General features: G+C 41.9%; 1 protein-coding gene and 1 pseudogene across 4 annotated transcripts in view; both read right to left on the bottom strand.

Moving 5' to 3' along the window:
• Positions 1-16,733, bottom strand: part of LOC125895883 (interferon-induced protein with tetratricopeptide repeats 1-like) — a 69,777-nt pseudogene that overhangs the window by 49,741 nt on the left and 3,303 nt on the right.
• Positions 1-16,733, bottom strand: part of LOC125895882 (interferon-induced protein with tetratricopeptide repeats 1-like) — a 33,379-nt gene that overhangs the window by 6,290 nt on the left and 10,356 nt on the right. For 2 of the 4 annotated variants that reach the window (XM_049588065.1, XM_049588062.1), the window contains one exon: positions 12,209-14,824. The exons of 1 other annotated variant lie outside the window; for it this stretch is intronic. In XM_049588065.1, the coding sequence (XP_049444022.1) occupies positions 13,522-14,824 (1,303 nt within the window). In that variant the 3' untranslated portion in view covers positions 12,209-13,521. Of the gene's footprint in view, positions 1-10,278; positions 10,459-12,208; positions 14,825-16,733 lie in introns of those variants that run through there. One more of the 4 variants, XM_049588064.1, reaches the window with a different exon arrangement.

Below are 16,733 nucleotides of genomic sequence, written 5' to 3' on the forward strand. Positions count from 1 at the left end.
CTTATTTCACCCATTAACACTGAAAGTGTCACGCACTGTACATGCTCTACTAACACAGACAAAATAGCCTTCATGTCTCCAGCTCGACATCTTAATTGCATGACCATCCTACTTTCCCAGCCTCACCTAACTGCTGAGAGGTGTACAACTCTAAATCCGGCAACACTGCTACCGAAACAGACGGCACCAAATATGACTGTGTGGCTATAGCCACTCAAAAAGTACTACCTAGAGCAGATCTCACAGACGTGGCGTTAGAAAATCCAGACATAGTGATGTTTGTAGATGGATCATGCAAAAAGAATCCGGATGGGACAAATAGTAGTGGTTACGCAGTAGTAACTGTAGACAAAGTATTGCAATCAAAGGCACTTGCTCCCCATTTTTCAGCTCAAGCAGCAGAACTTATTGCACTTACTGAAGCATACAAGTTAGGAGCAGGGAAGAGAGTGACTGTCTATACTGATAGCGCATATGCCTTTAACACCTTACATATTTTCGCACAACAGTGGAAAAATAGAGGTATGATCACATCCACAGGGAAGTCGATTTTGCACACTGACTTGATCTTAGCCTTATTAGAAGCTATACACCTGCCACTGCAGATAGCAGTATGTAATTGTGCCGCTCACACTTCCGGAAATGATCCAATCTCACAGGGAAACCGGAAGGCAGATGATGAAGCGAAAGCAGCTGCAGCCCGACAAGACTACCAAGACATATACACAGCTGAGCAAATTACAAACATTGATCATGATATTTTAAAAGACATGCAACAAAACTCGCCCGACTCAGAAAAACAGTTCTGGGCAAAGAAAGGGGCGACATTATCTGAAAATGAGTTATGGAAATGACCAGAAGGAAAGTACATTCTTCCAAAAAAATTATTTTGATTTGCAGCAGTATTGACGCATGGATTAACCCATACGTCAACAGGAGGGATGTATGACCTAATAAATAAAATATACACAACCTATGGATTCCAAAATTATGCAAAGAAAATTTGTGCTTCATGTCTAGTGTGTGGAAAACAGAATGTTCAAGGTAGATTCAGACCAAGGCCAGGCAGGATGCCTGATGCACAATACCCATTTCATACTATATGCATGGATTTCATTGAATTGAATAAATGTGAAAACAAAAAATACTGCTTAGTAATCACAGACTTATATTCAAAATGGATTGAAGTCATTCCAACAATAAGAAATGATGCAATAACAGTAGCTAAAGCCTTAGCAACACATATTGCACCAAGATTTGGGTTTCCAGAAATAATAGGCTATACAGTGATAATGGACCTCATTTCAGGAATGAGGTAATTGCTGAACTATTTTCCATTAAAATGAAATATCATTGTTCTTATCATCCACAGTGAGCAGGTCTAGTGGAAAGAGCAAATGGTACAATCAAAGCTAAACTCAGAAAAGCCATGGAAGACACAGGAAAAGGATGGGTAACCTGTTACCAGCAGTAATGCTAAGTTTACACATACAACCTAACAATACAGGACTATCACCTTTTGAAATCCTATATGGTAGACCCTACAGAATACCTCTAATCAACTTAAAGGGAGATGACACAGAATTAACGGAAACAATTGTGGACTATATGAGCAGAATGTTGAAAAACAAAGTTACTATGTCTACAGGTCTCTCACCCACAGAACCAGTCTCTGACCAAACGACACCTGTGAAGCCAGGAGAATGGGTTTTCATCAAAACACTCAAAAGAAAAAACTGGAGCTCCCAGAGGTGGGAAGGCCCATTCCAAGTGCTGCTCACAACACCCACGGCAGTGCGTAGAGCTGAGAGAGCGACGTGGATACACCTGACACACTGCAAACGAGCACCAATACCAACAGATAAGCAATAATCAAAACAAACAGGTCAATGATAACTGCTGGAGATTACACATTTGTAGAGTCAAACCGTGTACCAGTCCATCAAACTCCAGGAGGAAGAGCTTTACTTGCTTGGAGTAAGAAACAGCTAAGGTTACATTAAGGTTCATCTTAATCACATTCACAATTCTATCCACTTGCTGTGCCATAGCTCTACTAGTAATCTACATTGTCACACACTGGTAAAATGGAAAGGGATATAGGGCCATGGCACCCATTCAGGAGGATGGGATAGGGAATGAGGGGGTCCATGTGTTTCCTCACAGTGGTTACAAAAATTATAGTGATACTGATTCTCTGGATCTGCGAGCAGTATGACGGTGAAGGGATGACAAATGCGACTCAGATCCTACCTGGGAGTGTAGTCCCACTCCTGAGAATAAGGGAGGTGTCATAAAACCTAGAGCAACCATCTATTGCAGCTCCAGAGAATCCCCATGTGTGGCTAAAATAGATTTTTGTGATGTTGCAGAGTGTGGAAAGGTGAATCAGGAAACCTTAGCAGGACCGGACAAGTATTTATGTGTAACAAGACATTTGAATTTGAAAGGGGGTTGGGGAGCTTGGTGTGAAGAATGGAGCCTAGTAGGGTGGAACACCGGAACACGAAACTGGAATTATAAGCCATGGATAGCAGCATCCGAGACCTGCGGAGGAACGCGACCACCACTGTTAGATAGGCTCACCATTTTCAAACCTGCTCACCAACCAGGTTGCAGTAAAGGAGAATGTAATCCCTTGATAATAACAGTAAAGGATCCTTGTCCTGAGGATTCAATGACTCTCGTGTTAGCAGCATGTGTTAAAGGAGACGACCCTATGGGACAATTAGGTTTAGAGGTCATAGATTCAGGGACAACTTCTCCATCTCTACCTGCAGGGCCAGATGATCGCCTTCATGACATGACTATGACTACCACACTGTCACCTATCGCAACGGATAGAAACAACCCAGTACAGTATATAAAGGTTGATGACTTACAGGACGTACTAGAATTAGAGACAGGTTATAAGGACGACAATGCATGGCTACGATGGATTTCTTTCACCACTAAAGACTTCCGGACTAGCAACTGACAGCATAGCTTGCGCAGCAGCAAGGCCATCATTGGGAATAGTTCCCATTCCACTTAATCCTCACAGTGATCTTCAAGGGTTCAAGTGTATGCTCAGTCTGTACAAAACTGACTCTTCTGCAAATAACTGTATCACTCTCAAGTATCTGTTTCCAGCTGTCTCAACTAAGGTTATTACACAATTGTTCATGCTGTACAAGGGGAACTATACCTGCCTGTCCAGAGAATGCGGATTGAACGGAGGACAAGGAGTGGGAGACCTAACAGGCTGTAATACTACAATTGTAGTGAGGAAGAATCCCTATGGGATTACTGATGACCTGGTAACTAATCACGAATATGCACGCTCAGATACATGGTGGTACTGTGGAGGAGATAAGACCCAAGCCTACTTACTTGCTTCCCACGAGTCCACAGTTTCCCAAGCTGACATCAGAGGAAATGCACAGAGTCAAACGTGACGCGGCAATACCTACTTCATTTGATTCCAGAGTCTATCTGGATTCGATTGGTGTTCCCCCGGGGTGTCCCAAATGAGTTTAAAGCCAGGAACCAGATAGCAGCAGGATTTGAATCACTCCTCTCTCGGTGGGTAACGATAAATAAAAATGTGGATTGGATAAATTACATCTATTACAACCAACAATGCTTCATTAATCATTCTTGTGATAGATTTAAAGGTGTTCTCGAGCAATTGGACAAAACTAGCTTGATGACCTGGCAAAACAGAATAGCTGTAGATATGCTATTAGCCAAAGAAGGCGGAGTATGTAAGATCTTTGGGAGTCTCTGTTCATTCCCAACAATACAGCTCCTGACGGAAGCATCACAAAGGCGTTGGAGGGACTGACATCACTGGCGGAAGAGCTGGCAGAGAATTCAGGTATCTCAGATCCTTTTACTGGGTGGCTGGAAACCATGTTTGGGAAATGGGCAGACACCCTTAAAGGGCCAGTGTGTAAAATGGGTTGAAAACCATTGGAAACAGTGACATCAGTGGTCAAATTCTAGATTGCAGGGCTCACTCGCTCACCCCTCCCGTCGGGTAAATGACAGCGGCCTCGTAGGGACAAAAAGTCTTGCGCACAAGTTTTTCAGGAGTAGGTCTGTCTAGCGATGAGGTGAATGTTTATTTAGAAATCTAAACCATGTTACGATATTGTGATGAATCCCTCACGAGCAGGAGACCAGAGGAGTGTTCGGGAAAAAGGCCCGTTTATTTGAGCACTCCAGAAACTCCGGTAACACTCCACTCCGTCCCAAACTCTGACTCTTCTGGCGTAACAGACACACTTCATAACTTTACACACATACTCGTTTACCATGCTGAGTGGGGACCCCTCACCCCTCTCTGCTCAATCTCCAGCCCGCACACTGACTGACAGCGTAGCCTGTAAACAGAGCTCAGCTGTTTATTTAGCCTAGCAATATCTCCGGACTATAGTAGCTGCAATGGACGACTTTGAACGCGATTTTGAAGAGTTTCTTGTAGCGGACACAGACCCAGAGCCATACCTGTTTGAGCCGGAGCATACAGATGAGGAACTCCATGTGTTGGATGCTGAGCGGGTGAGAAGAGAGGCTGAATGCACAGAATGGGATTCGGTGCTACTGCTGCCATCGTTGGGGAGATGTATCACCAGGAGGAAAAGCGGCGCAGAGAGTGCATCACAAGGAGTGAAGTTGCGTCTTCTTTTCCTCACAGATGACGGTTCGGGTTCATTCTCTCCTGTTGCGTGGTAAGTGTGGTCCATTCGCAAACTTTATAACTAAAAAAACTTTTCACTACTCTCTATCGACGAACTACTAACACCCTGCTGTTTCCTTCTCCTTCTTCCTTTCTTCCGCTGTCTTCGTTGGTTCATTTATACACGCGAAACGCGTTCTCTGGCTGGCTGGATTGTCCACTCGGTCTGCCGTACATACATGGCGGCGCAAGATGGCGATCTCTCTAAAGCAAGGCCCTTGCTATATATATATATATATATATATATATATATATATAAAGCATAATTATAAGGCTACGAAAACCAAACGAATTTTATTTTATAGCGATAATACACTTGTATAAACATATTAATGGGTAGAATATTCAGATTCAGATTCAGATTGACAATAAACCATGCCAAATATTACACACTGGCCCTTTAAGGCCATGTTATTATCAGTGGGAATCATGCTTGCTATTCTGATCACCTGTGGTTGTTGTTGCATTCCATTAAGAGAATTGATGCAGAAACTGAAGACTACTACTCTAACTCGGCAACAGGTGTTGTATCAGCCTGTCTCCACAGATAACAACTACGACAGACATGTTATGTTCGGAGGACATATCGAGGTTAGAAACGAAGGCGAAGAGATCTATAGAGAGTATGTTCAGCTCCAAGTGAGAGAGGACTCCATCTACGAACGTTTTGGAGATGAGACACCTGCTTAATCTTTATTCCACAGCACAATGACGAACCTATAGAAAATCTGGAAGGAAGTTATAGTGTTCTGATGCAATGTATGCTTAAGAGAAAAAGACTGGCAGTACTTTGTATATACATTTATAGGTTTTCTATTTCTTTCACATATGAGGGTTAGGGTCTCCAGGCAGGGAGAGGTCCACATATTGGGTCAGCCCGACTGGGGACAAGTTCTTTTATTTTTTAGAAGGCATAAGAAATGCTCATATAAGCAATGATTATTGTCAGACTTGATGTTTTTAAAATTCTTGAAATATGATTACGCATACACATGTGATTGAAACACTTCTTGACATCGATTTATGGCCGCCGGGGCAGCGGGCCGTGGGGAGAATTTTCCTGTCCGAAAGAAACAGAATGAAATGACAAGAATGATGAAGACCTGGGACAGGGGGGAAATGTTATAAAAATTATGATCACGCTGTGTATGTACGCTGTGTACCGGTCAGTAGGATACTGTTTCTGTTTTGTACTTAAACACCACAACGTCAGCAGATTCATCAGCACTGTATCTGTAAGGGAGGACAGGGAGGCTTGGATCGGAGACAAATCAAGGACAGGCCATTTGGAGGGCCAGACAGGCAGGGTATTGTTCCAACAGAGGGACTGAAGATGATTGTGACGTTATCTACAAGTGTGTACTTGATAGAGAACTGAAACATCCGAGCTTCCCCGCCCACTTGTGCTGTATAATAGCTGATAGCAAACGCTCCTCCAGGGAGCCTTTTTCTCTGTAACCTCACCTTGTGTGTTGCACTGTGAAACGCTCCTTCTTGTACAAGAAAATAAATCTTTGTTAAACTTTGATACTCTGGCTCCGATCTCTGTTGCTTTAAAAGTCATTACGAAGAAATTCTTTTGACATACTTTGCTCGGATAACCACTTTTTGTCTCAGGAAGGGAGCAGGGAAGTAAGGAAGATTGAAATGGAGTAAGGAGCACTGGATGGACAGCAAGGAAAGAAGAAAGAAAAAAAGGATGGAAAAATTGAGTAAGGAACAATGAATGTATGGGAAGGAAATAAAGAGGGAAGAAAGGAGTGGAGTAAGAAACACTGAATAGACAGCAAGTAAACAGTATTAAAAAAGGAATAGACTAATGATGGGAAATACAACATCCATCCATTCCCTCTCCCCAGCAACATTTTCCAGTTTCTCACAAGGTATCCTGAAGCGTTGCCATGCCGGATGAGATATAAAATCTCTCCAGCATAATCTGGGTCTAGCTTGAGGTCTCCTGAGTTCCCAAATGTCTGAGCTCCTCACCCTCTAAAGCTGAGCCCAGCCACCTAACAGAGGAATCTCATTTGGGCTACTTGTGCCCACAACCTCATTCTTTCAGTCACTACCCAAAGTGGATGATCATAGCTGAGGGTTAGAATGTAGCTGAGTAGAAAATCCAAAGCTTTGCCTTCTAGCTCAGCTCCAGTTTCATTGATGGTCCGATACAACACCCATATTACCATTGACGCGACATCAATCTGCCTGAAGATCTCACGCTCCATTTTATACTTGCCCAAAGATGCATGAACTCCTTTACTTGAGACCCATGACCTCAGACTTGGAGTTGGTGACTCTTATGACTTCACTCTCGACTGAAAACCACCCTAGTGTGTGCTGAAGGTCACATTCTGATGAAACAACAGAATCACATAATCTGCAAAGAGCAGAGATGTAATTTTTAGGTCCCCAACTGCACCTTGAGATCCTCTCCAAAAAGATTTCAAACAGAACTTGTGACAAGAGTCAGCTCTTGCAGAGGCCAGCACCAACTGAGAACATGTTTGACTTTTGATGAGAGTAGAGTCTTAGCCTTCAGTCTGGTTATATAGAGACCAGATGGCTCATAGCAACGGCTCTGCCCGGTTCTGCATCCTCCTGAAGTACCCACAACAGGACTTTGTGGGGACACAGTCATAACCCATCTCTAAGTCCACAAAACACATGTAGACTGGATGAGCAAACTCCCATGACCCCCCTCAACAACCCTGTAATGGTATAGAGCTCATCCACTGTTCCACAGCCAAGATGGAATCCTCATTGCTCCTCCTGGTTTTGGGATTTGACAAGCGATCAGAGCCTCCTTTCCAGTGCACTGGAATGAACTTTCCCAGGGAGGCTGAACAGTGTAATACCTCAGATGATTGGTGAACAGTTTCTGGTCCCCCTCTTTAAAAATGGAGACCAGACTGGAGTGGTCTGCCATTCCCAGGTAGAAACAAAACAGTGAGTAAAAAAATTAAAATGAAACAATAGTGAGTGAGAGATGGAATGGATGAGGAAAGAACAGAAGAAGAAAGCATAAAGCAATGAAGAAAAAAATTTAAGTAAAAGAAGAATGGGAGGACAGATGGGGGAAGAAAGAGGAAAGTAAGGGAAGGAAGGAAGGGAAGAACTGAGGAGATAATAATGAAAAAATGGATAGGACGTCACGGAACTGAAGAAAGATGACTGAAAGCAGAGCCTTAACTACCACTGAGGAAATACAATATGGCAAAAAAGAAAAAAAAACTGAACTAAAAATATAGAGCATATTTTATTGATACATTTAGCATTTTTCCAAATTCTCCAAAATTATATTTCTGGTAGTGTGGTATAAATAGTTGTTGGCCCTGGCTGAAAGGAAATAAGGAACCAATGTCAGTAAAACCAGGGACCTGACAGTTGATTTTAGAAAAAAGGAGACTAAGACACACGCCCCTGTCTACATCAATGGAGCAGAGGTCAACCAAGTGAACAGTTTTAATTAATTATGAAGGAAACTTCCTGTGCCAAGTTCTTGTTAACTTTTACAAAGGAGCAATAGAAAGACACCTGACTGGAAACAATAGAGACTGGCATGGGATGTGCAGGGTCCAGGACAGGAGGGCTCTGCAGAGGGTGATTAAAACCACCCAGAACACTGATACCGAGCATTAGCGCACAGATGCAGCTGTTGGGAGCTCTAACAAGTGTGGTGGGAATGCTCCCAGTGATGCAGGAGAACATAAGTGTGTAGGGTGAATGCAGCCTGGGCCTGACTCTCCCTTGGCCAACCTCCTAATCAGGGCCGGGTAATATATAGTACCTGTAGGACTTTGTTCTCCCTCTTCTTGTCTCATTCCCCGTCTTTGTTGTGGCTGCTCCTGTTTGTTTACACCAGGTATGTGCCAAAAGCATGTTTTTGTGTACAATTTAGTCCTCTCTTTAGCACAAATTGTAATAAAGTAATTTTGTCGTTTTTGGGTTATTTCTTGTTTATTTATTTTTTATGTGTTTATTCATTTTTGTCAATAAACAAACATACACAAGTCAGGACCAAACAAAAACAAAAACAAGCTGGGAGTAACAACATAAAAACCAAAATCGCGAACAGAAAGATCAGTTCCAAGTAAATGTGACAGGTACATTATACAGTATAGGGTGAAATGTAATGGGAGCTAAATAAAGAAAAATAATACAGTTCTTTATACAAATGCCCTTGTCAGTATAGCAGAAATATTTACATTGATATAATCAAGAAACAGTTTCCATATTCTTTCAAAGGCATCAGTTTTGTAGTGCAGGAGACAGGTCGGAAAGTACAGAGGTATATATTCGATTATTGTCCTATGCCATCCCACGACTGAGGGGGCTTTATCTGAAGTCCAGTGCTGAAGAATATTTTTCCTGGCACAAAATGTCATGACATTATACATTTTTTTCTGATATATATCAGTTACACGGCCACTGGGAAGACCCAGAAGGAGGGAGACCGGGTCGAGTTCAAGTTCCTTCTTCAGAACCTTCCGTATTTCAAATAAGACATCATTCCAATATTTTTGTATTTTTACACAAGACCAGAAACAGTGAACAAGATCACCAGTTCCTGCCTTACATTTAAGACAAAATGGACAGACATCCTTTCTGTATTTGGAGAGACGGTTTGGAGCAACATGTGCTCTATGCAGTACCTTACGTTGCATCGCTGTTGTCCGGTAACTGTTATTTTCCTTGCATTATCCCAGATGTCCTCCCACATCTCCTCAGTTATCACAACCCCCAGTTATTTCTTGTTTATTAATAACCTTCCTCTTCCTTTTCAGCAGCTCCAGCCCCTGCTGTTTACTTTTATTATTTTACTTATCATAAATAAAATTTCTGCTTTAATTGTGACAACACGTCTCAGACTCTTAATCACTAATGAACCAATGTGCCTTAGCATCTACCTTCTAAACAATTTTCAAGGTATCTTAAAGTATTTCCTGTGGTAAAACTCCCCAGGTGGCGTTGTCTGGCTTACTCCTTATTCTTCCCTTATTGACACCACCACTACACCACACAAACCCACTAAAATTTACCTACCCCCTTGCCACACAAGCACACTGCACTTTGCTCTGTTTTATGTACTTACATTTCATACTTTAAGGCTACTTATCCACTTTTTTTGTGTGCTTGCCTGCTTGAAAGAATAGTTATCCTTTAGAGGAGACAACAAATTTCGTTGTATGCTACATGCAATGACAATAAAGGCATTCTTGCAGTAATACTGTGTGGTGAGGTACCTGCACAGAGGATACCAGAAGACAAAACCTACACCAGCGACAGATTGTTCACCCTGCTGCTATTATGCATGAGATACTGAAGTATCTGCTGCTGTGCCACCACAACCCATCCTTGGTACTCCATCATAAATCGTGTGGACTTGTGTCACATAAACAGACTACAACCGACCTTTCGTCGTGAAACCCTGTGTTCTAGAATGACAATAAATTAACTTAGAACCTTGAAAGGAGAATAACAAGAAATGTAGAAGGGAGAAAAGTAAAGAGTGAAGACAAAAGGGAGGAAATGGGAAGGTCTCTGGAGCTACTTACCTCATCATTCAGTTGTTTCCTTGACTCAGTGGGTTGCTAAATATTAGTTAGTTCAGCTGGATTTTGCACTTGACTTTGCTTTGGGATGGCTGGTTTGAAGTCAGTATTGTCCAGTTTTTGCTTTGCTGTAATGCGGTGTTGCTGAGCATGCGGCTTTAAATGGTCACACTGAAGTCAAAGCAAATTGTAGAGGCGGGGCATTTCTGTGTAAAGTAGGATTGGAAACCTACAGTCACATAGGGCCTACCTGGGAAAAAAAAAACATGACTCGTCAAATTTTGTAATCATAGTTTCTTATAAGTTGATAAAAGGTTAGAAACCATATTTTCTTTTGTAGCTATAATATAAAGACTAGGCAGGGCTTTTATGTACACATGTAGGGCCTGTGTGTAAATATTTTTTATAGACAGTGACAGTACGTGATATGTACATGTGTACATATCACATGGAAATATGAAGGTGTTATTTTATACACCTCTATGTATTTAATATATGTTGACATTTTGAGCTGCAGCTGTGTGCAGGGTGTCAGTTTGAAGAGCTAGGACAGCTGTTATCTGGATACAGCTGCATTATAACGCTCTGCTGCCACCTACCATTATAGCCAGGTTACTGTTTGGTTACTACTTGAAGTGGTGTGGTGGTAGTTGATGAGGTGGGTGTATGCTGTCGTATATACTCCAGTGGCTTTTTGGCTGATAGGTGGATATACTACAAACAGTCACAAAAAGAGGAGGGTATACACAGTATACCTGTGTATACCCTCCACTACACCACTGACTACTTCACACTGACAGCGTTCTGCTTCACTGAAAAACATTTATTTTGACACATTGAACATTTCCTTTTTTTTCTTTTTTTTGCCTTTATTTGATAGTACAACTTAAGAGCAATAGGAAAGGGGGAGAGAGAGGGGATTACATGCAGGTACTGTGCAGTAACACCTGTACAAATATGACCTTCATGGAAGAGTCATCAGGAAAACCTTTCCTGTGTCCTCACCACAAAACTCATCTTTAGAGGTTTGCAAAGGAACATCTAAATAGGCTTGATGCTTTTTGGGAAACAAGTCCTGTGGACTGATGAAGTTAAAATAGAACTTTTTGAACTAAATTAGTAAAGGTAAGTTTGGAGGGAAAAAAGGATGCAGAATTTCATGTGCAACTGTTAAACACGTAGGTGGATCAATCATGCTTTGGGCTTGTGTTGCAGCCAGTGACATGGGGAACATTAGCATAGCAAATTCTGGAAGCAAATATCACACTATCTGTAAGAGGATGGCTTTTACAATCGGACAATAAAATGAAACACACCTTAAGATCCACAATGGTCAACATCAAGAAGGCGCAAGCTGAAGGTTTAGCCATGGCCCTCACAGTCCCCTGACCTAAACATCATTAAAACTCTGTGGATAGACCTCAAAAGAGCAGTGCATGCAAGACAGTCCAAGAATCTCACAGAGCTAGACGCCCTTTGCAGGAAGAATGGGTGAAAATCCCCCAAACAAGAACTGAAAGACTTTTGAAGCTGTGATACTTGCCAAAGGGCGGCGCTACTAAGCACTGACCATGCAGGGTGCCCACACTTTTCCTTCAGGCCCTTTTCTTTTTTTGTTGTTTTAAAACTGTAAAAGACTGAAACTAAAAAGTAATCTTGTTTAAAACACTGAAGAAATGTGTCATATTAACTTCATGCCTTTTGGAAAACAGTTCATCTTCTTCTTACTTTACTACTCACAGTAAACAAAAATTTGACCAGGGGTGCCCAAACGTTTGCATGCCACTGTGGTCCCACTTTTAAATTGAAAGTAAAACAATACATTTCATGTTGCAGTAGCTTTTAAAACTTGTAGGCTAATTGGATTAATGTCCATCAGCAACCTGTGTGCAATACTGCAAAATTGTGTGGAGTACATTAACTTCTTGTACAGAAACCACCACAACAAAACATCTTCAAGATTTCTTGGTGTTTATAACGTTTATTTAATAGCGTTGTATACAACTGAGACACAGACCTGACATGCTTCCTGTACGTACAGTCAGTTGCATTTGAGAATAATATTATTCATCATGTTATACATCAAATCAACTATTAGATTGCTAATCAGAAACAGAATATATTTCATATACACAGCATATTATGTTTTTATATAAACCTAAAATACAGAGCAAAGGGAAATACTTACAGAAATATAGTAAACATCTTATCAAAATCTGCTAACACCACCTACTTTCTATCATCCTCTCACACCCAAACACATGCACACACTCTGACGGGGAGGAGAGAGATATCTGACAGGTCACTGCAAAAAAATAGAAGCACATCAATACAAAAATGTCCACACCAAGTTGCCTTCAATTTTGAATATATCATCAAAAAAAGTCAGAGGGGTTGTCTTTGGCTGAACAAATGTTTTATTACTATAATTGAAACTTGAAACCATTTTTTAAAATGTAAGTATGTATGTAAGTATGTACTGTAAGTCTGCCTTTTGAAAATGACTAAAATATAGTTGAGATCGTCCTTCAAGTTTCATTTTTTTTCTCAATATCTTAGATAAGCAATTGGATACGGTATGACAATTGTCAATTTTCACGGTATACCTTAAACTGGTATATAGCTGCAACCCCAGCTCCAGGAGTTTCATTGCAAAGAAGAGAAAAAAAGCCTTTGATACACTGCAACATGCATTGCAATTTCTTAGAAAACCTGCCATGAAATCAGGCATTTTAGGCCATAATAATCCCAAAAAAGCCTGCAAAATCCCGAAGGGACTCCATAATCAGTGTGCACTTAGGTGTGTGTTTTTTTACAATACTTGTTCCTGGCAGGTGATCCATAAGATTCAGATTTATTTTTCAATAGCAATACAGACAAGGAAGAAGACAGAGAAAGATAAGGAACTTGCATACTAAATCATGATCACAATATTGGTCTACAAAAAATCACAATTCCATTATTTTCCCAAGTCGTTCAGCTTTCATTTATAATGGCAAAATTTTGGCTAAATCTATAAATTTCAGTGTAATCTGTAGTAGAGGATTCATTTGCAGGGACAAAGTAAATCTGCTCTAGTTCGCACTGAATTGGGCCAATTTTTTTTCCCTGGCACGTCATTTTAAGTTTCCCACTTCCAATTCAACTTTTTTTCAAGAATTAATCTTTTCGGCAATTGGCCCAAATAAAGTTTTGCTAATGTATATGTAATCCAACTGATGAGTAGAGCCAGTGCTGTTATAAACACTATGGCTCTTCCAGATTTGCCAGAAACTCCTCTATTTCTCTACACATTCGGTTCCTACCTTTGTGTTGAACCTTCTCTAGAGCTCTGATACTGCTCTCACGAAAGGAAGACTGTTGCGGTATCGCTGCTGCCTTCATGTTATATTTTATTGACTTTTGAAAGTTCTTTTGATTGAAGTATAAATGTTTTGCATAGTAGGTGTAAAGCAGTTGTTTGTCTGCAGGTTCCAGATCCCTCTGTAGCAGTTCCTGGAATATCTGCTCAGCTTTAGCCTGTTCCCGATTTGACTTTGCGTATATATTTGCAAGTGATATGGTCTTCATCAGTGAATAATGAGGGTAAAGAGAAATCACCTCCTTGTGGAGACTGATTGCTCTGTCTATCATGCTTTGCTTTGGGCGCTTGTCTCCGTAGATCTTCCATTTGTAGCAGAGTGCAACACACCTCTTCAGATAACGCTCATCTGGATGGTTATCCAGAGCCTCCTCTGCCAAATCAATGGCCTCATCCATAGATACATAGTTTCCATAAACCCTTAATAATGCTTTCGTACCGCTGTAGGTGCTGACAGGATTTCTCAAAACCTTTGTGGCTAACTCACGTGCTTCATCTTCAATTCTGTCTCCTTTCTTAGCACATTGCTCAAGGTACAAAACAGCGAGGTACAAGTTCTCTGGATCGTGTTCCTTGGCGATTCTCATTTTCTCCAAGATGTCAGCCCCAGGTTTTTTGTTGTTGTGCCTATAAGCACCCACTAACCCTATGACATGGCTGGTGTTCCACTCCACCATGCCTGGCTGCATCCTGATGGCTTTCTCAAAGTAATCTGCAGCCAGCTGCTTTTGTTCTGCGCTGAACTTCATCAGGGTCCAGGCTTTTTCAGCACACATCTCTGGATGGAGCTCATCCTGGCATGGAGATGGGTATTTATTGATCAGGGCATCGACCTTTGACAGGTAAGCCTGACTCTCTGCTTGTTCTCCCAGGTGGTGGTGCAGCCAAGCCAGGTTCCCATAGTTCACCACTAACCAGGGACCTTCATCTGCGTTTCTCATCTGGCGGAAGGCCTCTGCAGCCTTGCTGAACAAACTCTGGGCATCTTCTTTAAACCCCAGCTTGTACTGAATGAACCCCCGCAGGTTGTAAATGTGACCCAGCCAGCTGTTTCCCTCCTCGGTGCCGATGTCTTCCAGATTGTCCCTGAGGCGGAGAAGTTTGGACCTGCTAGGGTCCAGATCCCAGGTGAAGTGGCACTGCAGGGACTCCAGTTTGGACTCCAGTGTTGTTTGACTCTGAGCAGCACTGATGGAGAATACAGATAACACATATTAAAACACATCATCAGTAGGTTGATCAGTGGTTCAAGTTTGTAACAAAGGGCCCCAGTGCAGGATATTATGATGGGCCTTGGGCTTTGTAGTTACGAAGCACACACGTACCTAATCATACACTCACACTTAGATACGGACACACAATTAGGCATATGTATCAACTACCAGCCATGTGTTGGATTTTACAGACAAAATGTGTTACCTAGGCTATTGTATTTGTGAAGTACGGAGGTCACAGAGAAAGTTATGAGAACCGTTGACAGTGCTGTGATAATCAAAGTTCTAAAAAGTGACGACAAACACCTGTGAGCGAAGGAGCTGTCCATTTCAGTGTGGTGCTGAAATGAACACAGACTTTTTTGGGCATTTTAGTACAAAAACCTTGAGTCACAACTCATTTCTCATTTTTTTCTTATTTCCCGCTGCTTCACCACACTCATCGTCCTTGTCACTGGTCAGAGATATTTTTGTCAGTGCTTTCATTACATCCACATATCTGCACCATATAGCAACAATGGACTCATATCTAGAAGACCAGCGGGTGGGGCAAAGGTGCTTCAGTGCTACATTCAGTGAGCTGAGAGCTCTGTGGAGATAATGCCAGTATCAGTGAACATGGCCTACCTTTTAATGCTGTGACCAAAAATATATACAAATGTTCTTTGGTGTCATAAAACTGTGCCACCTCTGAGATGTTTTTTACTCCATCATTCAGCACTACGTTGAGGTTATGTGCCGCACAGTGTACATATGTCCCAAGTGGTTCCTTTTCCCTTATGCTGGCCTATACTCCCACATAACCACCACTCATATTGGCCACTCCGTCATAGCACTGCCCATGACATTTAAAAATACTAGGATTTCGTTTTCCAGCTCATTTGCAGATGTGTCAGATGCCTCCTCAAATTCCAGAAAAGCTTCAGTTACTTTGACGTTGATAGCTATGTCCATCAGGTTCCTTACTATGGTGACATATCTGTACACTTGATTAAGCTGATGTCGCTTGGACGGATCTTGTGTGGTGGCCATAATAACTGAAAAAAAATGGAGCTTGGTTTATTTCAGCTGTAATGTCCTTCTGAACTCACTGTGACAAAATATATATGAGCTCATTTTGGATAGAGGGGCTGAGGTATTTGACTGACCCCTTGGGTGGTTTGATCAGCTCTTGCAGCACTGGGTCATAGCTTGCCAGCATCTCGATAATGGCAATGAAATGTCTACTGTTTGGCTGTCCAAAAATGTCTCTTGTCCCCGAAACACTAAGTTGCAAGAAGCCAGTGTTAGCGTCACATTCACAATGTGCTCCAGCACTTGTCTCCAAAAGAGCACTACATCACGCATGTCCCTCTCCAGCTGTGCATCAATGGAGACCATGGAGTTTCCAATGTTCATACACCACACAGGCTCCAACATGTATTTCAGAGGACTCGTGTCACCCATGCATTGTTATAGCAAGGTGAGCTGTGGTCTCCAAATAGCCAGCAGGGCTCATAGCATACACAGTCCAATTTTGGAGAGTAGCAAAGTGAACTATGCAGTGGTTTGATACTGGCCTTTGTAGTTTTATGATACAACCCTTCAGAAAAACAACAATTATGCTGATTTTTGGGGAAAGGACCCCTAGGTTTACAAGACCCTGTAGTTATAATGTTTTACAGCAGGCTCTATAATATTTTCATCAAAATGTCCTCTATCTGTGGAGTGAGGCTGAAGTGGCTGTGGCTGGTCCTCCTGCTCTTGTTCTGTATCACTGGTACTGACCGGCTTCTGTCATCTCCAGTAGGAGTTCCTGCCTCAGTCAGGCCGCTTGAGGCTGACTGCAACTAAACTGCCTGGTTCTGACCCTGTCTCTGAGTGGTTAGGCCTGCAACTGAAAA

This window comes from Epinephelus fuscoguttatus, linkage group LG10 (genome assembly GCF_011397635.1).
Source record: "Epinephelus fuscoguttatus linkage group LG10, E.fuscoguttatus.final_Chr_v1".
NCBI lineage: Eukaryota > Metazoa > Chordata > Actinopteri > Perciformes > Serranidae > Epinephelus > Epinephelus fuscoguttatus.